The 26,152-nt window shown below is 43.6% G+C and overlaps 1 protein-coding gene across 1 annotated transcript in view; it reads left to right on the top strand.

Annotated features, from left to right (window-relative positions):
- Window positions 1-25,878, top strand: part of TANGO6 (transport and golgi organization 6 homolog) — a 46,866-nt gene extending 20,988 nt beyond the window's left edge. Inside the window, exons 6-18 of the mRNA XM_066573382.1 lie at window positions 1,225-1,390; window positions 2,442-2,515; window positions 3,213-3,325; window positions 3,571-3,747; window positions 11,694-11,823; window positions 13,377-13,565; window positions 13,647-13,778; window positions 14,359-14,712; window positions 14,792-14,849; window positions 16,967-17,119; window positions 19,898-20,049; window positions 24,684-24,797; window positions 25,260-25,878. Of these exons, the coding sequence (XP_066429479.1) occupies window positions 1,225-1,390; window positions 2,442-2,515; window positions 3,213-3,325; window positions 3,571-3,747; window positions 11,694-11,823; window positions 13,377-13,565; window positions 13,647-13,778; window positions 14,359-14,712; window positions 14,792-14,849; window positions 16,967-17,119; window positions 19,898-20,049; window positions 24,684-24,797; window positions 25,260-25,445 (1,998 nt within the window). The 3' untranslated portion in view covers window positions 25,446-25,878. The remainder of the gene's footprint in view (window positions 1-1,224; window positions 1,391-2,441; window positions 2,516-3,212; window positions 3,326-3,570; window positions 3,748-11,693; window positions 11,824-13,376; window positions 13,566-13,646; window positions 13,779-14,358; window positions 14,713-14,791; window positions 14,850-16,966; window positions 17,120-19,897; window positions 20,050-24,683; window positions 24,798-25,259) is intronic.
- The last annotated feature ends 274 nt before the right edge of the window (window positions 25,879-26,152 follow it).

Below are 26,152 nucleotides of genomic sequence, written 5' to 3'. Positions count from 1 at the left end.
TCAAACCGAAAGGAGCATTGAAGTTCAACTGTTTTTAACTTTTACATGATCGCCATTGCCCATTGGATAACGGCGATCACGTGACTGGGAACCGCATACAGCAGTCCCCAGTGATATCTCTCTGTTCCCAGCTACACATGCTGGCCGGGAGCAGAGGGATTTTAAATCTCCCGTGGCGCGAGCCCTTCTGTGCACGGAATCGTTGGGCGTGCATTTACAAAAGGCGCCGTAAGGTCCTGGAAGGACCATATCTCCGCGGGACATCCCGGAGGACGGGGTTGAGTATTTTCACCTCCCCTAATGGATCTGATCCGTAAGGTGAGGTAAAACTTTAACTTTATTTTACCTTTTTTTTACTTTTTCGTGATCGCTATTATCCATTTAGATACCAGCTATCACGGGCCTGGGGACCAGTCACCGCTGTCCCCAGTGAAATCTCCTGCAGGAGATTTTAAATGCCTCGTGACTATCCGGTCTTTTGCGCATGCATCACCATTTTTCCTTTGGCGCGCATGCACAGAAGACGGACGGAGGTCCTTTTGGGACCAGATCGTCACGGGACATCACAGAGGACGGGGGCGAGTAGCTTCAGCACCTCTCATGGATGCTATCCATGAGGTGAGCTGAAAGTCTAACTTTTCCCCACTTTTTATTTACTTTAATGCGATCAGTGCTATCCATTGGATAATGCCTATCGCATGACCGGGGAATGCTCGCCGTGGCCCCCCATGACAGCTCCAGGATGTCGGCTAACCCCAGGAACTGACAGCATGGTGCTGTCACGTCCTCAGCCCACAGGGCTTTAAATTCTCAGAGGAAGCATGTTTTTTTACGTCCTTGAGGATTAAAGCCCACTTAGCTAGGACGTAAAAAGGCAGTGGGGCTGTCATTAAGGGGTTAATGGTGTTATAACCACAATGCAAGCTATTTCCTATCCATAGGATAGGGGATACCTTGTTGATCAGTGGGAGGTCTCTGTACTGAGACTCCTGTGTCCCGCTCTGCCTGTCATTGTGGGGGTCGTTATTCCACGATTTGCAGATTTTGGCATAGATCTGCAGAAGACTGCATATTTTCAGTTGAAGCTGTGAAGTTTACTGTGAATCCACATCAGAGTCCATGTAGTGGACTACAAATTCTAACATAGTTTTTGGTGCGGATTTCCCTGTGTTAAAGGAACACTTACAATGCTAGTTGGCGACTTACCTTCTCTGTTTTCCATAGATCCTAGACTTGCTGCACATCCAGAACAGTTTGACAGCTCGACAGTTTCAAAGAGTTGCCACTGAAACTTTTCTGAAGATGGGACGGGACCAGCCTCAGCTGTCAGAGACCTATTTAATTCTACCCATGCTAAAACCCTTACTGCATTGTACCACGGCAGAAGCAGGTGGGACCTTTTCAGTCAAACTGGATGATTGCTGTATTTGAATCTAGTCTTATGCAACACAGCATGTAGCAAAAATGCATAAGAATGAAGTGCACAAGTGGTTTTCCTATTCTTGGAGACTTATGAATCATTGGTTTCACAATTACATGTTTTATGTTTCAAGGAAACCTAAATCATGGCGTTGTTCGGGGAGGTGACAGGGAGCTGGGTAATGTATTTTTATACTCACATGCTATCTGGTCCCTGCTGAAGATTGTGCGACGCATAGAAATCTGACTTTTCACAGATTACTGTGCTTGCACTCTCCCATAGACTTGTATGTGAGAGTGCATGCACAGCAAACTGAAAAGAGTCAGATTTTTTTGCGGCGGGTGACACTGACAGCTCAGGAACTGGGGAGTGGGTGAGTATGAAAAAATATTCCATGGCTCCCTGTTAGCTACCCGAACAGGGAGGTAACAGGTTCCCTGTAACCGTGGTCTCTACCTTACACAGTGTCCGTATCACATGCAGCTTGATCATCTTACTTGCAGCAAGCAGACATGGAAAGGGTGCATTCACACATCGTGGATTTTGTCACGGATTTTAGTGCAGATCTGCAGCAGATTTCAGCCTTTCAATTGAATTCAAACTGAAGGGTTGAAATCTGCTGCAGATATGCAACAAAATCCACAGCAATTCTGCGACATGTGAATGCACCCAAAGAGAGGATCTCCTACTATAAAAAATGTCAAAGAGTTCTGTTAACCTGTTTCCTACATAATATATATTCCTAACTACAAAAAGTTCTTTGCTAATTTATAGAGGACTCATAGAGAAGCCTTTCAGCCTTGCTTCCCAGACCAAACAGAGTGATTGACAGCTTTTTCTAGTGAGCTTTCCACTGTCTTTCTGCTTTCAATAATTAATAGGGTGGTTCTGAATAGTCTGCCCCTTTTACATCCATATGCCCAGTTAGGACATATGGGAAGTGGGTGTCCAGCTATTTAAATGTACAGTGATATATCTGGATTTAAAGGTTTTTTTCTGTCTTTGTTTAAACTCTTTTAAGAGAAGTGTCCAATCCCTGGAGAGACCTTGATATCTGAACCTGTATTGTCGCAGTGTGTCGAGGACATTGTTAAGGTGAGTGGTCAGCCACCATTACACATACCTTTTTAGAGTTTTTTTCTGAATTGTATGTTAAGTCTATTACTTTGCTTATAATCTGTGTATTAACCCTTTCCAATCCACTGTCTGACGTCTAAAGACATTCTGTTTGAAGGCTGTACAGCTCTGATGTCGGAAGACATCCGGCAGGGTATTCTTACTGTAGATTACTGGCTGCTCTATTGTCGGGGGCCTCTCCAGCATGTCACATACCGCAGTACTGGCTCTAGCCAGCAGATGGCGCCATTGTATAATGGCAAAAATAGAAAGTCCCCTAGGAAACCCTGAATCCAAAATTGGATTGCAAAGGGTTAAATTACAGGGCCACTTGCCCACCCAGATCTATGTCCACATTAATTATGACCTTGAAGAATTCAATTCTGCGTGTATGTTTGTGGTTGTTGATACAGGTGGTGAGTTGGCAAAACAAGCCAAGAACTCTGAAGAGGTGTTGAGATGATAGGGAAATATGTAATCCAGCCATTGACCTGTACTATCAAATGTTGATAAACTGGCAGAGATTGATTGAAGTTAAAGCCCCTATGAACTTGGAAAAAAAGCACATGTGATATCAGTTCATTTCCGGATGGCTGTGATGTAGTCTAGTAGAGAAAACATATAAACTCACAGTAAAGAGGTTCCAGTTTTTAAATGTCTGTGTTGTAATTTGCAGGTGTTTGTTGTGGGCAATGATCCCACAGATGCCATACTGAATTACAGTAGACAAATCATCTTGGCCATCTTTTCCCTGTACTGTTTTGCCAGGCAGAATGCATCCAACATACGGTAAGATACACAATGCACAGGGGATTAACGCATTCCCATTAACCAATTAAGAACACAGCCCTTTTTTTCTTTCTTTAATTCATTTATGTTTTTTCCTCCCCACTTTCAAAAAATCATAACTCATTTATGCAGTTGTCTGAGGGCTTGTTTTTTGTGGGACAAGTCGTATTTTTTAATGGCACTGTTCACTATACCATATAATGTATATGGTATATTATTCAATCCATAAATTGTTAATTTCACAGCTCTCCATGCCAGGATATCCTCCTTTGGTTCTTAGAGAAGTCAGACAGAGAATCAGCAGTGTCCGCACTGTCAGAACTGAGCGGCATGGACTCCTCTCTTCCATCTTTGCCTCAATATAGCCTTATTAAGCCTGGGAGTGAAGGAGGAGCAATGATTATTGTACGGGAAGATCAAAGGTGAGTACTCCTTGTTACTACTGTTTTTCACTACATGATTGCACATTCATATGATTAAATAGTGACCGTGCCAATGAAACATGAGCATCTCTTTATAAAGACAGCTATTAAAAATAAATAATTTGTCATCTATTGCATCGGGGAACACACCTTAGGACCATGGTTATAGCTACTGCCACTAGGAGCCAGACACTAAGTAGAATAAGTGTTAGCTCCTCCCTCTAGCTATATCCCTCCTGCAGGCACCAAGCTACCCAGTGTTACCTTACAGTCCTTTTAGACGGGCCGAGCTGTTGGGCAAACGATAAGCATCCCAGTAATGCTCGCTCCATGACTGTTACACAAGAGCAAGTATCACTGGCATCTGTCAGAATGGAGGTGGAGCAGGCCCACCACCATTCACAATAAGCAGACAGTTGTTTGAGTGAACTACTGCTTTTTACACTGAACGACTCGTCCTTCAGGTTTTTTGCATGCAAAAAACTGAACAATTCTTGTACAATTCTGAACAATTCTTGTATGCATTAAAGGGCTATTTACTTGGGATGATTATCGCTTACAATTTGTTCAAACGAACAAAATTGAGCGATAATCGTCCAGTATAAATGCAAGAAAAAAGTTTACTTTTGTTCACTTCTCTTTATCGCTGACTTTCAGTCAGCATAAAAAACACTGCTGGATCGCTGACTTCTTGCTCAGTGTAAATGCTCAACGTCCAGCACTTCACATAGGAGATAAGTGCTGAGCGAGAAGCCATCGATCCAAAGGTGTTCTCTGTCTAAATGCTCTGCACAAGCCCTAACAACCTTAGCGGTGATGTCTGTGCTCCTGCAGTCATTTAGATGACTCTCGTCCCATCTTAATGACACTTTACATAGGACAGTTATCGTTCAATAGCCCACAGGAGCGCGGGAATCTGAATTTTACACTGAATTGTCCAGTGTAAAAGGGCCATTAGTATCCATAGCAGGCTGACCTCTCCCTCCACCAATCTTCAGTGTTTCTCTTAAGCCACTCTGGGTCAGGAGGTTGGGGGGACTGCTGCAGCTGACTGCAGAGCTTACCAAGCCTCAGGCCTGCTTTAAGCCCCAGCTTCGGCCTAGCATGCCACACTTCCTGTAGGGCAAGCATGGATAGGCTTACTGTCCCGTCCACCAATGAGGGCTTAGTGTGTCTGGGGACCAGCTTTCTGTCCACAGATCCTCTTCGCCCAATCCCCTTCTTGGCACGTTATATCTTCTCTTTTCTTCACAGATCCTTCTCTTAGGTCTTGTTGTTTTTTTTCCTTTCTGCATACACAGTCTTGCTGTGGTGTGCTGGGACCAGTATTGCACCTGACTAGCTCCTTGCTCCTCTGCAAGTAACTCAACAGCATTCCAGCTGTGCTCCAACAACAGTGGAAATGGTCATCTTCGCCTGAAGTTGACCCCTCTCCAGTGTCTCATTTTTCAAAACATACCATCTTGCATAAGGTGGATGCCTCATCCTTTTAAGGACATATGGGACACAAAATTGGAATCTCTTGCCAAAGCTTCCTTTCAGGTGGTGGGTTCGGCCCTAATTGGCCAAACCTCTGTTAAGTCTTCCATCAGGACAAGGTAACCTAGTATGTTAGGCTGAATGAAGACAATGTCCATCTAGTTCAGCCTATTTTAACCCCAACCCTTGTTGGTACAGAGGAAGGAAAAAACCCCAAGCAGCCATTTTGCTCATTGGAGGAAAAAATCCTTCCTGACTCTATAATGACAGCCAGGGTAATCCCTGGATCAACATTTGAGATCAACAAGCTGCTGGTCACCTAATGTCTATATCCTGTAATATAACGCTCTAGAAAGACATCTAGTCCCCTCTTAAATTCCTCTATCGATTTTGCCATCACCACGTCCTCAGACAGAGTTCCACAGTCTCACTGTTCTTACAGTAAAGAATCCCTTTCTGTGTTCGTGATGAAACCTGCTTTCTTCTAGACGTAGAGGATGACCTCTTGCTACCGTCGCAGTCCTGGGTATAAACAGATCATGTTAGAGATCCTTGTATTGTCCCCTCATGTATTTATACATAGTTATTTGATCGCCCCTTGGCCGTCTTTTCTCCAGGGTAAATAATCCCAATTTTGATGGCCTCTTGGTATTCCAGTCCTGTCATTTCGTTTATTAATTTAGTTGCCCTTCTTTGAACCCCCTCAAGCACTGCAACATCTTTCCTGAGTACCGGTGTCCAGAACTGTACACAGTATTCCATGTGAGGCCTGACAAGTGCCTTATATAGTGGAAGAATAATGTTCTCGTCCTTCGCCCCTATACCTCTTTTAATGCACCCCAGGACTTTATTAGCTTTTGCAGCAGCTGACTGGCATTGATTGCTCCAGTTAAGTCTACAGTCCACTAGTACCTCCAGGTCTTTTTCCATATCACTTTTCCCTAGCAGTACCCCATTCAGTGTATATTGGTGACATCCGTTTCTCCTGCCCATGTGCATAACCTTACATTTATCAATATTGAACTTTATTTACCATTTTTCTACCAAAGCCCCAACTTATCTAGGTCCTTTTGTGTCTGCACATTGTCCTCTGTTGTGTTAATTGTCTTGTATAATTTTGTATCATCTGCAAATATTGATTTTTTTACTGTGCAGTCCCTCTATCAGGTCATTGATAAATACCGTATATACCGGCGTATAAGACGACTTTTGAACCCCGAAAAATCGGGTCTGAAGTCGGGGGTCGTCTTATACGCCGGTAATACAAAAAAAAAAAAGTGTAAAAAAAAATAATTTATTACTCACCTCCCCCGGCGTTCTGTCGCGCTCCGGCAGGATGTCGCTCGCTCCAGCAGGCTGTCGCTCGCTCCTCGTCCCCGGCGCAGCATGGCAGCATAGCTTTCTGAATGCGGGGCTTGAAATCCCCGCTTCCAGAAAGCTAATACACACGCCGGTAGCCATGACAGCATTGAATGGCTGTGATTGGCTGAAGGCGCACGTGTTAGCAATCACACCCATTCAATGATGTCATTGAATAATGTGATTGGCTGAAGCCACGTGCGCCTTAGCCAATCACAGCCATTCAATGATGTCATGGCTGCCGGCGTGTGTATTAGCTTTCTGGAAGCGGGGATCTCAAGCCCCGCATTCAGAAAGCTATGCTGCGCCGGGGACGAGGAGCGAGCGACAGCCTGCCGGAGCGAGCGACATCCTGCCGGAGCGCGACAGAACGCCGTGGGAGGTGAGTAATGAATTTATTTTTTTTTTCTCCACTGAATACCGGCGTATAAGGTGACAGTTGGGGGGTCGTCTTATACGCCCCGTCGCCTTATACGCCGGTATATACGGTATATTGAACAGAATGGGGCCTAGAACTGGACCCTGTGGCACCCCACTAGCAACGGTGGCCCAATCAGATTACAAACCATTTATTATCTCCCTCTGCTTTCTATCTCTGAGCCAGTTCTTTACCCAATTACATACGTTTTCACCCAATCCAAGCTGTCTCATTTTATATATCAGCCTATTATGCGGCACGGTGTCAAATGCTTTAGAGAAGTCCAGATATACAAGATCAAGAGACTCTCCCAGGTCCAGCCTAGAACTTACTTTCTTGTAGAAGCTGATCAGATTAGTCTGATATGATCGACATCCTCATGAACCCATGCTGATGAGGGCTTATACTGTTGTTTTCCAGGTCGTCATCCCGACGGCCCCATTTACAATGGAGGTTGCCCTCTGACCTCGGTAGGGACAGGAAGAGCCCGTAAAAGCACCTCCCTTCCACCATTCCTCAGTGTCTTCGTGTCCCTACGGTGGCCAGATGCAAGCTCCAGGGAGGTCTACTTACCGGAGGCACGTAGTGCCGAAGATCCCCTGGAGGGAAAAGGTCGGGGCGGCATACTCTAGTAGTCCCTGCATCTCCGACCTGCGCCGCCATGGAGTCGCTGAGCAGCGCAGGCCTCCTCGAGCGGGTCAGGACCTTCCGGCTGCCGCGATCGGGTAGTTCCTCCTGGCAGGGGAACGGCAGCGGCGGCTTCCCTGGTCCTTGGGGCGCATATCGGTGACGTCATTCGGCGTGGTGACGTCACGCGCACAACGTTGGGGGCATGGCTACTGGCACAGACCCGGAAATGGTGCCAAATTCAAAACCTTCTCCATAAAGCAGGCTCTACTCCTACAGAAGTTATCCTGCAACTGCCATAAGTGCCTCAGCATGTCTCCATGTGACAGCTTAGCACGAGATGGAGAAACAGATACCCTACAAACCGTGAGTGGCTATATGCCAAAAAATGGAACATGCAAACCTGCCATTGTGATTGATTGGATGCATATATGTTCCCTTTTTCCCCTCTCCCCCATTTTCTTGTATGCGTTAGATAAGGAAGGTCCAAAGCCTAAAGCGGACCCCAGGAAAAAATCTAAAATGCGTTATCTGTAGTAAAAGATTAGAGGATAACTACAAAAAAACCCTATGTGAAGAGTGCACTGGGAAGATCCTAGCGGAGGAAAGGGCGGCATTTAAAACTGACATCAGGTGCATGATCAAAGAGGAATTGCAGGGCTCTATGGCGTCCTTCTCTCACCCTCAGCCTGGTCCCTCAAGGGCCCCTAAAAGGTGAAAGCAGGCGGAATCGGCGAGCTCTATCTCCGGTGAGTCTCTGGAACTCCTATCAGAGGGAGAACTAGAAGATCTGGCGTTGTTACTATTTTTCCTCAGATGACATAGGGCACCACATAAAAGCAGTGAGGGAAACTATGCAGACCGTAGATCACCGCCCACCCAGAACAGTCCAGGACGAAATGTTCGGGGGCCTTCGGTCAAGGAGGAAAACCATGTTTCCTGTTAATCAAACCCTGCAACAAATTATCGCGGACAAATGGCAGGAACCAGAGAAGAGAATATCCGTCTCAAAAGAGATTAGGAACCGGTTGGGGTTCGCTCCTGAAGATGTCCGCCTGTATAGAGAGACCCCAAAGGTCGACATACAGATCGCTAAGGTGGCCAAGAAAACTCTTCTACCTTTTGAGGATGCATCTGAACTCTCGGAACCGATGGACAAAAAGGTCGACGGTCTAATGAGAAAGACCTGGGAAGCGACGTCCTTTACCGTCAAAGCTAATATTGGGGCAACTTCAGTAGCCAGATCCATGGTCTTATGGCTGAATAGAATGGAAACCTCAATTAAAGACCGGGCTCCCAGGGAAGACTTAGCCAGCTGTCTTCCCCTTTTGAAAATAGCCACTGCTTTTCTAGCAGACGCGTCAGCAGAATCCGTTAGATACAGCGCAAAAAACGCAGTTCTCAGTAATACTGCAAGAAGAGCGTTATGGTTAAAATCATGGTCAGCAGATGAAACGTCCGAAAATAAACTCTGCGCCATTCCGTTCCAAGGTGAATATATGTTCGGGCCCGTCTTGGATAAGATACTTCAGAAAGTGGGAGACAAAAACAAGACCCTTCCAGATAGGAAATCCTATAGGAAGCCATTATTTCCAAGGAGGACACGACAGCCACCTCCAGAAGTCAGAGGGAAAGGGAAAACGGGAAGATCGTCATACCCCAAAGGAGGTCGGGGTAAGGAAATTCAACCCATTTCTGACTCAATAGGGGGTAGACTAGCACGATACCTGGTCCAGTTGTGGGGAATAACATCCAACCCCTGGGTACTTCAGGTAGTTGAAACAGGGTATCGAATCGAATTTAACTCCTTACCTCCTAAGAGATTCTTCCTAACCTCCTCAGGGTCCCCACAAGAACAGAAAAATCTGCTAAAGGGCATCCAGGAACTGAAGGACCTAGGAGTTATTATGCAGGTTCCCGAACATAAAAGGGATGACGGATTCTATTCCCCCCTCTTCTTGATCAAAAAACCAAACGGCTCTGTCAGAAACATCTTAACCTAAAAGTTTCTCTCATAGTTGCCATAATCTCAGCCCGGAGAGTAGGAGAACTACAAGCCTTATGTTGTGTCGAACCACACATGCTGATACAAGATGATAGAATCACATTTAAGTTAGACCCAGCTTTTCTTCCAAAAGTAGTGTCCAAATTCCATAGAGAGCAAACAATTACCCTGCCCTCTTTTTGCCAAAACCCCTGCAACGACAGAGAATGAGAGTTCCACAGCTTAGATGTCAGAAGGGCTGTTCTAACATATTTAGAGGCTACCCATTCTTTTCGTAAAAATAATAACCTCTTTGTCCAATTTCAGGGGCCGGGCAAAGGAAAGACAGCATCTAAAAGTACTATTGCGAGATGGATCAAGACTGCCATCCAGGAGGCGTACAAAGCTTAGGGGTCTTGATCCCCTGGAAAAAATCAGAGCCCACTCCACACGACCTCTCTCCTCCTCATGGGCAGAGAAAGGCCAGGCATCCGCCGAGCAGATTTGCAAAGCGGCCACCTTGTCTAGTCTACATACTTTCGTTAGACATTATAGGGTTAACGACCAGTCGGACAAAGACCTGGGATATGGACGGAAAGTCCTCCAGGCAGTAGTCCCACCCTAAAGTCACCTATAATTTGGTATTGCTCCATTATAAATGGGTCCGTCGGGATAACGACCTGGAAATATACGGATTACTTACGTAATCCGTATATTTCCTTGATGTATTGTACGATGATGTCTTTCATAAACCCATCAATATTTTTCCAGTTATTGAAGTGAGACTTACCGGCCTATAGTTACCAGGCTCTCTTTTAGACCCTTTTTTTGTATATTGGAACCACATTCGCCATGCGCCAATCCAGTGGTGCAACCCCGATCTCTCTAGTGTCCATAAATATAAGAAATAGCGGTCTAGCTATCATGTCACTTAGTTCCCTTAGAACCCTGGGTGTATTCCATCTGGGCCCGGCAATTTATCGATTTTAATCCTAACCAGCTCTGCACTTCCTCCTGTATTAGGCATGCAATATTTACCTTCTTACCTAAGGTGGTGTTGGCCTTGCGCACCAACGAAGACATCGTCTTGCCTTCCTTTTATCCTTCCACCACATACCCAAGGGAATCCGCTCTCCAAAAATTGGACTTGGTTCGAGCCTTGCAGATATATTTCTCCCGAAGGTCTTCTTTCAGGCACTCTGTTCCTCTTTTTGTTATTCCAGACTGCCCAAAACATGCCCTGGCAGCTTCTGAATCTGTTACCCCAAGGGTTACTGCACACTCTAATTAGACAGTGGGTGCCTCTTGAGTGGTATTCAATGCAATGATGCATAATACAGTCCTTCCATTAGTCATGAAGGGGGTAAGGGGATGGATAATGGTTGTCATGTTAGCCTGGCTCTGTACAATCCAGAAGTAGGGTGTCACACAGCTTACTATTACTCTTCCTAAGGCAATATGTTGGGAGAGTAAACCTAATTCAGTAATTTCAAGGTCTTGCTGTGACCCCCCCCCCCCCCCCATTGAATGCGACGAGAAAGTGATTTAATGGTAAGTTATACCAAAAATCCTGTTTTTGCATCCTCTAGCACCTTTCTTGGTAGAAGAGTCTTGCATATGGCCATAAACTGACCGCATGTATCCTAATCTACTCTTCCCCACCCCTAAGGGACTGCTCTGAACCATCCCATGGTCCTAAGCTATGTCCCCAATGAATGAGACGATAAATAGACTTTACAATAAGTACAAAAATCTTGTTTTAAAAATCGTCGTCATTATGGCATTCAGTCAATCTTGCAGTCTAAAAATTCCCCATTGACATCTATGTGCTAGGAGGGCAGCGAAGAACTGCGGGCACCACAAAATGATTACACTTTTTAGGTACTGGAACAATACTCACTTTGACCCGCACTAGTGGTTAACAAAATAATTCCAGATTAAAATATGACACTATCATCAAAAAGTGACATTTTTTCAAATAACATTTTTTGGCATTTGATGTCCTTAGTGTCTTACATTCTGAAGTGAAAATCATTAAACAACAATTAACCTATTATTTCATTTGACTTATTCTTTCAGTGATGATGATGATGATGTCCTGTATGAGAGAGTGACCGGGGAGCAGTGGAGGTTGCAGTGTTTAGTTGATTTACTCTCCATTAATCCTCACACTGGCCTAGCAGCTGATTTCTTTCTCTACTGTCTTAAGGTAACTGAGCACCAAACAACTACATAGTGCAACCCTTTAAAACCGTGAGCTATCAGAAAATGGCATATTGAAATCAGGATTCTTTTTTACAAACTTGAAATATTCCAGTTTTAACACTGGCTAATGGATCACGTAAAGTATGCTGACTAGAGATGAGCAAGCACGCTCGTTTAAGGCTGCTACTCGATCGAGTGAGAGAGATCTCTCATCCCCGCTTGCCCCCGCCGCCCATACCGCATGCTGCTCGGGTGAGTACACAGTTTCTCAATAAGACTGCTGCTCGGGCGAGTAGCAGCCTTAAACGAGCATGCTCGCTCATCTCTAATGCTGACATTTCCTGCTTTCTGCACATCAATTGTCAGCTTTGCTGTGTAGATTTGGACAAGCTGCACAATGAGCTCTATTGTACTGCTGGAGGAAGTAGAGCAACACTACACACAGATCTGTATGCATCTTTCCTGACACTTTCTGGCCTTTGGAGAGGGGACTAACATTTCTTTTTCAGTTAATTCCTGTTCATTGCAACTGCTATAAAACACACTCTGCTGTACGGCCTATAGATAAAATGTGTGCAGAAGGTGTGCATCCACACACTACACGTAACTCCTCCTTAGGCCATCTTTACATGTGTCAGGGCTCTTGTCATGATACATGTCTTCCCTTACAGGGCTTGTTCGGTCACAAAATGATATTTCACCTATAGGTGCACATGTTTAAAAGTAACAAGCCCAGCTGTACTTACCAGTTTTCAGCCTCGCAGATATGGCGCTGCAGTCCTCCTGGTCTTTGTTGTGTAAGGGACACTACAAGACCACTGCAGCCAATGAGAGGCTTCGGCGGTTGGGTGCTGTTCTCCTGGCATATCTGCTCCCAGCAGCTAAGTGGCTATGCCTTGAGAACGGCACCTGACTGCTTCCAGTTTTAAATCAGATTTTTAATAGTTTCGAAGGTAAATGATAAGGACAAGAAAGAGTTATCAGAGGGGTTTTCTGGGACTAAAAAGAAAATTCTCAAACTTTTTCTTAAAATTGTGTAAAATAAAGAAAATGCATAGTCGCCTACTTTAGAGGCTCTCTGTCCAGTGCTGAAGCCCTGGTGCCTACTACTCAGAGCACAGGCAAGATAGCATATTCTTTAATACAGTATTCCCATATTATGGCGGCAAGCGCCTTGCTCGTACTTATATGAGAGGGAGGTGGTGCTCCATTACAATGTGCATCATTCAGGACACCTGATTGAACTTCATCGATAGAGGTTCTGACTTAGTCCTATTTAGTCAGTGATTTATTCCATATAATGGAAACCGAGTCAGCATTTACCATTTATTATTGTGAAACTATGAATGGACATGTAGTCTTGAAACCAAGTGATAAAGTAAAATTCATCAAAACAAGTGCAAATAAAATTGGAGGTGTTGCCTTATAGCTTCTGGCTCTTCTTTCTAAAGGCCATCTGAAATAATTCCGTTTTTGCCTTGCAATCGTTCTAATTAATCTCCCTCACTGTGCCTACATTTGACCTGTCCTGTAATAACCTACACTGATCTTTTTTAGAGGCTGACACCCATTACTGCTGGAGAAAAAGAACCGGATCTCAGCTCTAGTCCAGAGGACAGTCTTTTAGATCTGGAGCGTAAGCTTACACTCCGTTATCAATATCAAGAGAAACTGCTCCAGCTCCTTCAGGTTTTGTCAGTGCTCTGTGAGAGGGTCTCAAACTCCATTTTTACAGATGTCAAGCAGGTGAAACATTGTTCTGTAGATAGTTACTGTAAAAGTGAAATTGGTGTTGTTTAAATGTAACGTGTCCTTATTTCTATACAGATAGTGGAATTTGTTCTGATGACTCTCGAGAGGGCCTGTACTGGCCTTGCTACCTCGGAAGGCGGTATTGTTGCATCTCAGACACTGAGTATGGCTATGGGACTTATAGCTGCCATGTTGGGAGTCGTGGAGGTAAGTGCAGGAGCTTGTAGATTCTGGAACATTACAGGCTATCTTTTCCAAAAATACTCAATAGTTAGCAGTGTTGACTTGCAGCAGTGGGGTCATGGATTTGATTCCAACCAAAGACTACATCTGCATGGAATTTGTATGTTCTCCCTGTGTGTAGGGGGGTTTCCTCCTAGTATTCTGGTGTCCTCTCGCACTCCAAAAGCATACTAGTAGGTTAATTGGATACAATATATGTGTATTTGAGATAGAATAATTAGATTATGAATCCCATTGGGAACAAGAACTAATATGTATGAAGACAATCTCTCTACAGCACTGTGGATATATTTGAGATATATAAGAAACATAGTGGATGCAACATGAATGGAAAATGTAACATAGAAAATTATCACCTACATTTGCTCCCCTAAAACTGCTCTGTGTAAATAAGTCCCAAGCAAGTGGTTAAAACAAATTTCAGGAAGTGGTTTCTTGGGAGTTGTCTGGCTCCTTATTGGTTCCAGTCCCAACTGTGCACTATAGCAGTGTGCAATGTAAAATAGTTTTAATGTGATTTTGCGTTATTCTGATTCCCACACAGCTGACTTCAACAGATTTTGGGCATTTGAAGACTTTGATTCCAGTGCTGGAAAAAGTAATGCAGTCCCACCCAGAGCCAGTAATTCAAGAGCTAGCTAGTGACCTGCGAATTACCATCGCCACACATAGTGCTGTTCCCCTGACAAACAGGACACCTAATGACCGTGCCACTGAGAAAAGGGACACCAAACAGCAAAGGTCAGACCAAGATTCTGACCTACAAAACATTCAGGAGATGCTGAGCTCAGCCAAAGATGCTGATGTACCAACCAGGGCAGCAGCTCTTCGCTCTCTCACCCGTCTCCTAGAGCAAAGGCATCCTCAGGTGATAGACCGCAAGGAGCAGGTGATGCAGGTAAGCTTTTTACATTGTCTTACCTGCTAGATAGTGTTGTCTGCAGGTTTCTCTAATACATTTTTTTTATTTGTTTCAGCTCTTTGTGGAGAATTTAGAGCAAGGAGACCCCTTCGTGTATCTCTCTGCTATACAAGGTAATCTCACTCACAGACGTACTCTCCAGGAGCAAGATACATTATTGTAACTGTCGATGGATCCTGTTTGATCACTAGGAGTGTTATGTATCCCAAAATATGACAGACATTCTACTGTAGTAGAAAAATCTAATGAAAGCAATAATGATTAAAATGTACAATATACAATTTTTGGGAACATATAACATTTTTATTTCTTTTTACTCCATTTTTTTCAGGGGCAAGATTACCAAAATCTACAATTCTGGCATTTTTTTTTTGAATGGCCTTCATCGTGCAATATGAATAGTATGTTACATTAGAATAATTCTGCAGGCCAGTACAATTATGACAGTGCCAGATTTATTTATATATATATATATATATATATATATATATAATTTTTTTTTTTTATTTTTTTTTTTAACTTTTTTCATGCTTTAAAAAAAAAAAATAATGTGTGTTTTATTCAAAGACCGCTAACATTTTGGGTTTTTTGTCAACGGTGCTGTGTACTGGGGTTTTTTTTTGCGGGATGAGTTTTTAATGGTACGATTTGTTTATCACTTTGATCCATTTTTTGTAAGGCGAGATAAGTAGAATTAGCTATTTGCGATTTTTTTTTTTCAATATTTGTTGCATAGTAAAGAAAAAAGTGGTGTTTTGACATTTTTATTCTTTAACTATTTTTTTCTTTTTTACTTTTTTGACTGTTTATTTTTGTCCTGCAAGGAGACTTGATTATCAGCATCTTTTATCATTCTCCTAATACACTACTGTCACTCAGTATAGTAGTGCATTAGAAAGCCCATGAGGCTCAGCCGGAGACCGTATTCAAGCCTCTGGGTGCCATAGCAACCCATTGCGACCCAGTGATCACATGTGCACTCTGTCAGTCTTTTACATGCCACGGTCGCACTGACTGCAGCATGTAAAGGGCTAAACAGCAGGGATCGAAGGTTTCTTTGGTCCTCGCTGTTAAAACAAGTGATCTGAAAGTCGAGCACAGACATCCAACAACTGAGCACCCGCTTTCCCTGGCATGGGAGACCTACGCCAGGTTTCTGTTGAAGCCACTGTCAAAAGATGGCACTGCAGAATAAAGCCCCTTAACTGTCACTGTCTAAACATGCATGGGCGAGTTTCAAGGGGTTAAATCCAAAAGGTAAAGTACTATTCAGATTGTGTATCCGAAACACTTCTCTTTTAAGGAGACTTCTAATATCGCCCCTATGTACTGGGCATCTCAACTTCTCAATACAAACCAATTATAAAGAGGACACAGGTCTACTGTGGCGCACAACAAAATGCTTGGAAGCATTAGAAATGTGTCAGTTAGAGGGTGTCACTATATTATTTAGGTGTTTCTAAAAATGTATTTTAACAGGCACATAACTGTACCTATCAGTTTAGTGTTCATTTTGCTAGGTTATACATGTAATAACTTTATTTTTTGTTTGCATTTTATCTCCTGTCCTGCCCAGCCATGGTGCAGTAAAGAGAAGCTGTTCTCCTTAGAAGCCGCATTCAGATTCTCTTCACATTGCTCCTGGCCAAGACTTGGTGCACTGTGTTTCAGTGCAGTGCAGAGACTCTGAGCGGCAGTGCATTGGGTCATGGCTAGGCAGGTGGGATATGAACACGACTTCTCTTCACAGCGCCTATGGCCAGGCCAAAATAGAAGATAAGAAGAGGAAATAAAGTAATATAATACTAATTATATAAGTACAGAAGTGAGCCTGTAATAGCATGGGAGAGAGCAGACACAATGAAGCAGTCATCGCTGTACTCCGTATCGGCATTTAGCCATGCAGCTGAAGAAGGATTTTCCTTAGCAACAGTCTTCAGCTGCATGGATGGATAGCAGTAGAGTGTTAGGAGTCATTTTCTATTAAAGGTGTCTTGAAACGGTCATTTAAATGTACTAAAATATTAAATTCCAGTTAAATTGTCAGCTGTGTAGACCAGGATCATCTCTCCGGGACCAGATTTTAAGAGCACTTCTATTGGAACGATGGAATGCCAGATCCAATATGGCTACTGACAAGGCTGTCTATTGCATCTGTGCATATTGTATATATACCATAAATGTAAAACATTGCATGACCATGAATCCTGTTCACCTTTTTTATATATAGGCATTGCTGTGCTGTCCAGAGACATCCCTGAACACATCCTGCCTATCCTCCTAGCACAATATGAGAGTGCAGTGTCATCTAAGGGGAAGGCAGCAGCTCCTGAAACTAGGATGAAAGTAGGAGAAGCACTGATGAGATGTACACGGACGCTGGGTGAGTATATGGAGGGTAAAGTTCCCGTGCACTGAAGTGAACTCGTTATGCCAACTAGAATAGAAGATTGCATTCACAAAATGTTTTCCCCTGTGAATGCCTATGCTGAAGAGCGCTATGCATACAGTGCTATGCCTGCTACAGCACACAGGATGTATCTGTTGTTCACCTACTCTACAGACCAGAGGGAGGAAGGGACAAAGTAACCTGCACATGCGTTACCGCCGGCAACAGAATTCATAGACTTGGGACATGGGCCAGTAGTAAGCAAACTTTTTCTGAGGCATTTCCTAAAACTGAGAGACTAGTATACTGTAATTTATCAAGATCTAATGAATTAGCCAGAAAGAAAACACCTGCAAACAATTTTTGAGTGTTTTTTTTTGTTCCTTCCTCTTCTCTTTCTTTCCCCTCCCCTACAACAGTACATATGCGCACATACTGTTTGTACTGGTAGGCAAACCAATAAAGCACTAATCCTAGCCATTACCATGCTGTATCAGTAAATGCTAGTGTGCCAATACTCTGCAGTCAATGGAAAGGATTAATCTCTGAACACAAGCAGGCGCTCCCTAAAAAACCCTGCTGATAGGTTATCATGCCAAGCAAATATACCAGGAGATTGTTAGTGTGTATTGGGGGGTTACAGGTGAAGAGTATACCTGTATAGTTCAGTAAAACATTTTCAGTTATTTCCCTTTTAAGTTAGGTCCCTTAAACCTATTGTATTGCCCACTCTTCGGCCTTTTAAATGGATCTCCAGTTAGAGGGATACCTTTTTATTACTGCACATATAAAGCATAGCTCGATATCAAGTTTTTTTTTCTAGCTGTAACCATGTAATACAGGGCTGTCCAACCTTTTGGCTTTCACATTGGAAGAAGAGTTGTTGTCTTGGGTCGCACGTTAAATACACAAGCACTAACGAAATGCGTTGGCATGGATTCTGCCCATTGACAGGGCTAAATCTGCATGTGGATTCGCAGTAAAAATCGCGTCAGGAAGCCATGGATTTTGCTGCAGTTTTTAGATGCAGAATTCGCACCTGTGAATGTACCCTTATGGTTAAAATGATCATTTAAGATCCATCTGAGACACAGAGGCCGGCAGCACGGAGCTGATGACTTCTTAATTTATGCAGCTGCGATGGCTAACTTGGCTAGTCTACTAAGACTGCCTTCACACTGGCGATAAAATCGTGCGATGCGAGCGTGAGTGAAAACAAGAATTATAAAACCAATGATTTTCAATAGTTTCCCTCACATTTGCGATGTTTTCACTCCTGTGATGAGTAACAAAAAAAAAGCGCGGCATGCCCTGTTTTTCTGCGTTTTATCTGCCATCTTTCCCTATAGAGCCTCTTTTTTATCACATCGCAAAGCACAAACTTGCGATTTTCATGCGATGCGTTTTTAACATTAAAAAGTCCTATTGAATTTCGTGCAAAAAAATCATGGCAAAATCGTGTGGAAAAAATGTGTGAGAAAATCACAAGTGGCGGCTATGTTTTTGCAAGAAAGAAGCAGCTATGACGCCTTAAAAAATCGTGGGAAAAAGGTCACAATTTTGTTGCGATTCCCTCGTGGCAATATTGCGATCGCCAGTAGTATGAAGGTGCCTTAACTTCTGTTTGCACTGGGTCACCTGCTCATTAACTCAAAACAGACTTGAGCTCCATTTACATATGGTGATTGAACGATTTAATGACTTTTTTGCTTTCAAATGCTGAGCGTTTACACGTGAAGATAATCGTTTGAGATCCTCGCCATTTCCCTCGTTAGCTAAGTAAACACTGTATATGTTGTTTGCTCAGGTGGGTGTGTGTATATATATGAAGAATCTCTAGGCGGGAGGTTTTTAATTAGTGCAAAGAAAAGACTATTGTCTACTATGGCATGAGTCGTGTTTAGCCCCTCCCCTCAAGTTATTTGAACAACTAAACAAATGCCATTTAAACCTAAGGACAAGTGAACGAACTAACGACTATTTTTATGCAGATTGAAGCTCAGCGATAAACAACAAGTGAACAAATAGTGCATGATGACTTCTCGTTTACACATAATGATAATTGCTCCCCTTCGCTCATTTAAACGAATTTTGAGTGATAATCCTTGCGTGTAAATGGGCCTTTATTCACAGTACTGGGCGCTGGTGTAGCTGCAGTCTGACAGAATTAGGCGGCAGGAAGGAATGGGGCTAACAACAGTGTCGGGCAGCTCACTGCTGCTCTGCTGAGTATGCCCCAGCACCTCCCGGCCAGTAGCGTGTTGCGTGATCAGCACAGTCTTGGGGGAATGGAGGGGGTGCTAGCTGGATTAGACTCGACCAGCACAGCTACCTATATGCTCTCCTCTCCACAGTGACTCTCCTCCACCTCGGAGCAGTAACGGCTGATCTGTCAGTGCCAAACCCCAGGCTCCTCTCCCTTGCATGCCAGTGTCTCCATATTCCATTACTTCATAGTCACACACAGTAGTAATTGGGCTGGCGAGATGCTGCAATTCTTATACACAAGGCTGGCCGCATGTAGTTAAATTGTCACTGACAAGAGCAGTGGCCAGCCCACAGAGTGGTTAGCCCACCAGGGATTTTCCCAGTACAGTAAACGTTAAATCCGCCCATGTGGGCCGCATTCCTAACCATCCTGGGCCACATGTGGGCCGTGGGCTGGATATCCCCGATATAATTTATTCGAGAGTTGTTATTATGTTGATATATTCTATGTTTGTGCTGATCGAATGAGAGCATGAATGTAAAGTACAGTTGTTTTGTTTGCAGGAGACATGGTCCTCCGACACAAAGATGTGTTGATTCACTGCTTTCTGAGGGGTTGCCGGGATCCAGACAGTTCTATAAGAGCTAGTAGCCTTTCGAACTTGGGTGAATTATGTAAGCAATTGCAGTTTTCTCTGGGTCCTGTTCTCCACGAAGTAAGTAACAGAATTCCTTCCTGAAGACTTAGTCTCTGTCACCGTCTTTTTGCACCCCTCCCTGAGTGCAGCACAAGGCAGTGACAGTCATGCTGATCACAGTGATATGTCTGCTGAGTGTATTTGTGCTGGAGTTTTGGCGAAAATTTAATTTTTTTAGTAGCAGCACATGCATGGGGGACTAATTAACCCCTTAGTGACGAAGCCTGTTTGCGCCTTAGTGACGGAGCCAAATTTTGGAAATCTGACATGTATCACTTAACATATCATAACTCCGTAAAGGCTCTACATATCCAAGTGATTCTGACATTGTTTTTTCGCCACATGTTGTACTTCATTTAGGTGGTAAAAATAGACCCATAGAATTTGTGTATATTTATTAAAAACCCCAAAAATGGGAAAATGTTGAAAAAATTGTCATTGTTTCACGTTTTCAACTGTAATATCTCAAATATGTGCAAACATACTGTACCAATTTTTGCTCAGATATATATTTCCATCTGTTCACTTTATTCTGGACGCACGTTTGAAAAACTTTCGTTTTTTTTAACCATTTAGGAGACATACAAATTTAACATTACTTATCAACATTTTGAGGAACACTTTATTTTCCGGCACCAAGCCAAGATTGTAAATTCTCATAGGTGTCAGAATTATAGATAACCCCACAAATGACCCCATTTTAAAAACTACACCCCTTAGTGTATTCACTGAGGGGGGGTCAGGAGTATTTTGACCCCACAGTTTCTTTTCAGGAATTAATGCAATTTAGAGTAAAAAAAATAAAATTTCATATTTTTGCAAATACGTAATTTTTAACACCGAATTTTTTTCTATAGTGCACATGAAAACGAGGATTTACACCTCAAAATGCATACCCCCGTTTGTCCCGTGTTCAGAAACATACCCATTGTGGCCCTAATCTTCTGTCCGTATGTACAACGGGGCCAAAACCGAAAGGAGCAGCCAGTGGCTTTCAGATCAGACATTTTGCTTGAAGGCGTTTTAGGCCCCATTGGTCACTTGTAGACCCCTCGAGCGGCCAAAACGATAGAGAACCCCCACAAATGACCTCATTTTGGAAACTAGACCTCTTAGCGCATTAATCTAGGGGTGTACTGCAAATTTTTACCCAACAGTTTTTGAATGAAGCAAAGCAGAAGGAAAAAATTACGATTTTTGTTTTTTTTTATCAATTATGTGATTTTAAAAACATTTTTTTTTGGACAGCAGACATATAAATGGAGGCTTTCACCCAAAAATGGATACCCCCGTTTGTCCCGTTTTCAGAAACATACCCATTGTGGGCCTAATCTTCTGTCCGTATGCACAACGGGGCCCAAACTGGAAGGAGCAGCTGGTGGTTTTCTGAACAGACATTTTGGTTGAAGGTGTTTCAGACCCCATTGGCCACTTGTAGACCCCTTGAGCGACCAAAACGACAAATGACCCCATTTTAAAAACTAGACCCCTTAACGCATTCATCTGGGGGTGTACTGCGTATTTTGACCCCACCGGTTTTAAATGAATTGAAGCAAAGCAGAAGGAAAAAATTACGATTTTTGTTTTTTTGGCAATTATGTAATTTAAAAAATATTTTTTTTTGTACAGCACACATAGGAATGAAGACGTTCAGCCCAAAATGTATACCCCCATTTGTCCCGTGTTCAGAAACATATGCATTGTGGCCCTAATCTTCTGTCTGGATGCACAACGGGGCCCAAACTGAATGGAGCGTCAAACTTTAACTGTCTTTTGACTTTTACGTGACCTCCATTATCCATTGGATAATGGCGATCACGTGACCGAAGACCGCTCACCGCAGCGCCCCGTGACATCTCTAAGCTCTTGGCTACCTTTAGTAGCCAGGAGCAAGGAGATTTTAAATTTTTTCTTGCCCTCCCCAGCTTCTGCGCTTGCGTCCACCATTTTGGCGACGGGCGCATGCGCCAAAACTGGGGGAAGGTCCGTGGATAAGGATCCCGTCAGGGAACTTCGCTGGTGGCCTTATTTAAGTAATTTCACCTCCCCTCACGGATCCGATCCGTGACGGGAGGTGAAAATTGAGCTTTTTTTTACTTTTACGTGATCGCCGTTATCCATTGGATAACGGCGATCACGTGACTGGGAAACGCGTACCGTGGCCGCCCATGAAATCTCCAGGCTCTTGGCTACATTTAGTAGCCAGGTGCGGGGAGATTTTAAATTACAGCGCCAATCTGCGGCTTTTGTGCCTGCGTCCGCCATTTTGGCGACGGACGTGTGCGCAAAAGCCGGGCAAGGTCCGCGGATAAATCTGGGGGCTTAAGGTACCTAATTTCATCTCCCCTCATGGATATGATGCATGAGGGGAGATGAAACAAACTTTTTATCTTCTTTTTTTACACTTTTTAAACTTTTTTTTTAACTTTTACATGATCGCTGCTATCCATTGGATAGCAGCGATCATGTGACCGGGAGCCGCATACAGCGGCTCCCGGTGACAGCTCCCTGCTCTCGGCTACTCATTCTAGCCGGGAGCAGGGAGTTTTTAAATTTCCCGGGCCTCCCGGCTCTCTGCGCATGCGCGTGACGTAATTCGTCTGGCGCGCATGCGCAGACGCCGGCGGCAGTGCCGGGGAGAAGACCGAAGGATCCGGACGCTGCGGAGGACTGGGGGTGAGTACTCTCAGCTCCCCTTACGGATCCGATCCGTAAGGGGAGCTGAAACTTTAATTGTTTTTAACTTTTCATTGAGTTTAACGCAATCGCCGGTATCCGGTGGATACCGGCGATCACGTTACCGGGGGTGGGGTCCTGCGGCCCGGGATGACAGCTCCATGCTGTCGGCCACCTCCGGTAACTGGCAGCATGGAGCTATCGCGTCCTGAGCCTGCAGGGCTGTCATTCCTAGAGGATGCATAAAACTACGTCCTCTAGGAATAAAGCCCAGTCGGCCAGGACGTAGTTTCCCGATGGGGCCGTCGTTAAGGGGTTAAAGTAATCCTGGATATTCATGAGCTGCAGACTAGCTCCACCCACCCCACCCTCCAGCCACTGATTGACTGCGGTCTGTCTGTTACTATGCATAGAGAGAGCTTCCAATAATTGGCTGGAGAGTGGGGTGGGTGTGGCTAGGCTAGGCTGCAGTCATGAGTATGCAGGACTAGTTCTGCATCTGGCTGTTACTAATAAAATGGAAGATTCTCCTAAACTACTGCACAGATACACACAGCAGATTGTAATTAACATTAGGCAGCAAAAAATTGTGACAGATTTCCTTTAAATAAGCTGTAACTTCAGGAAACGTTGTAGAAATTGTTTATTTTGCACTTATCAGCCACTTCTCCTCTCCCTGCCTCTTGCACCCTGAGTTGACTTCTAAAATCTCGCTAGTTAGTGGAGAAGAATTTTTAACTCACTAAGAGATCAGGTAGCATGCTGCCTGTTAGAAACCTATGGAGATGAGAGGGGATAAGAAAGCCACTGCAGAGTGAGGGAAAGGCAGAGACATGCAGATAGTGCTGCTGGCTGTAGTAAGTTTTCCATCCCACGCTAATAATAATAATAAATAATAATCTTTATTTGTATAGCACCAACATATTCCGCAGCGCTTACATAGACAGGGGGAATACAGAAAGACAAAGTACAAAAGTTACAGAACCACGGTTACATAGTAATCAGTTGATAGAAACAATAGGGGTGCGGGTCCTGCTCCAACGAGCTTACATACTACAAGTAATGGGGTGATACAGAAGGTAAAGGGGCTGGAGATGTGCACTGTATGGCGAGGTGGAGTGTGAGGGATGATATACGCAGACAATGGGCAGACATTTGGCCGTGTGACGGCAGAAACAGTATGACTGCAGGAGCGGTTTATGATGGCTAGCAGGGATTGCAGTCAGTAGGTCAGGGAGCATGTTATCAGGCGGAGTACAGAGGAGTTTGTTTAGGGAATGCGGTATGCCTCACTGAAGAGGTGCGTTTTTAGAGCACGCCTGAAGTTCTGCGAGTCCTGGATTGCTCGGGTAGCCTTTGGTAGTGCGTTCCAGAGGACCGGTGCTGCTCTGGAGAAGTCTTGGAGGCGGGAGTGAGAAGTTCGAATTACGGGAAGTTCTAATACCGGATTTACAGCTACACTTTTTTGTACTTGCATTTTTTCCTCCATGTTGCTACTGCTTCTGAAGGTGTGCTACAGAGGGATATGAAAGCAGGATCTCCTGTGTTTGTGCTGTGTATGAGATACATCATGGCAGCTAGTCTCCACCCTCCTGCTCAGGGAAAATGTACAATCAGAGCATTAGTTGAAAATTGGTGAAAAGTTCTATATAGAAGTCATATAATGGTCATATAATGGTCAGTGGTGTACCCACTTGACAGTTTATTCTGAAAAGTCATCTTAAACTACAGGTACACTTTACAGGATTTACCCAGGATTAGAAAAGAGGATCTGCTCCACTCCTTCCCTAGAAACGGCAATACTATTGTCCGTAGATGATGATTAGCATTGCAGCTCAGCCTCATACACTGAAATGTAGTATGCTGCATTATCAGACAACGCCCATGGATAAGACTGGTGCTGTTTGGTGTGGGGGTGGCGGTATGAGACAGAAAGTTTGCACATTCAAAGTAATTTACTTTCTCTTTCTTTTAAGGTGACCTCCTGTTTATCAGCTGTGGTTCACACTGACCCAGAGGCTCAAGTAAGAAGAGCGGCCATCCATGTGATTGTCCTACTTCTAAGAGGGCTCAATAAAATGGCAACAGAGGTAAATCTAGTCTCTTAGACAAAGGGTTTCACGTTCCCATCACTAGCAGTATAGGAATTTGGATACAAGTTAACAGCATGCTTTCTGATCAGTTGCTATAGTAGCTGAGCAGGCTGTAGCGCAGCTCGGCCAAAGTTTCTGCTTGTTTCCATAACACCATTTATAATCTGTTCCAGATGGATTAACACGTGTATTCTGAGTGAATTGTAATAATCAAATAGCACAACAAATTAAAGCCTCTTTACAAGGAAAGAAAATATTCTATTAAATCCTAAAATTGGAGCTGTCTGCTTGTCATAAGCTGCATGAACCAGCGAACTATGAAACTATGAATACCGCTCTGTAATTCTTTACCTAATTTTGATAGATTTCAATACATACAGTAAACTGGCTCTTTAAAGGTGGTTCTCCCTTTATTTCTGACATTAATTTCTGCCTCTCTTCTCTTGTATTGTCCTGCAGGTGTTACGTGATGTGTTGCTGGACCTCTACCGTTTGTTAAAATTTGTGGTGCAATGTGAGAAGGACTCTGTTTCTGTTCTTCACGCCCAGCTAGGACTGGAGGAACTGGACAGCATCATGAGAACATTTCTCTTTCCTACTCAGAAACTGGAGAAGAAAATTGTGGTTTTGCCTTCAGACATTTAAAACATTGTTCAGGTGATAAAAGAAGATTCAGAGGAGCTTCATCAGGCAGCGGTAGTGCGGGCCTTGCTGTACATTATCAATGTAATTGTTATAATATGTCACTTACAGGTTCAAGACCTGTGCAGTGAGCATATATATAGAACTGGGCTGTGTAGGGAGGTGGCTTCAGAGGGTTCAAACAACAAGAACTCTACCATGCAAATGTTACAAACTTCTGTTATAACCCAGTTATTCTCTAAGGTGTTGGAAAATATGAGAAGAGGTGTTTACTGCTCACTGGCCTTGTATGAAGGTGCTTTCCATTTATATATAAGCAACATTTAAAGCTTTCTGTATAGTGTTGTACAAATGCATAATTACCATGTAAAATACAATAAAGGATACTTTTTGTACAATTTTATAAACAAATAAATGTGTTTAATTGATATTCATTGTAGCTACCCCTTCTGTGATCATGATGTTATCACCACATTCTAGACTATCTTGAACTCGATTTCATTAAAGCTCCATATCTCATTCTGTCTGTCCAAAAGTACGTGATCAGTTTACAGATTATAATCTACATTTATTCTGCCCCCTTACTGGTAAACATTGCACTTGTGAAGCAGTCTGTATATTTTCCATTCATACACATCTCTCTTCTGTAAATATGTGTTCATTGGATGAGTAAGCTCTGGGGCCACCACTGGGTCGGTGCTCACCTATGT

This window comes from Eleutherodactylus coqui, chromosome 1 (genome assembly GCF_035609145.1).
Source record: "Eleutherodactylus coqui strain aEleCoq1 chromosome 1, aEleCoq1.hap1, whole genome shotgun sequence".
NCBI classification, from domain to species: Eukaryota; Metazoa; Chordata; class Amphibia; order Anura; family Eleutherodactylidae; genus Eleutherodactylus; species Eleutherodactylus coqui.
Note: the sequence above shows the minus strand (reverse complement) of the source record. Positions and strands in the feature narration are given on the sequence as shown.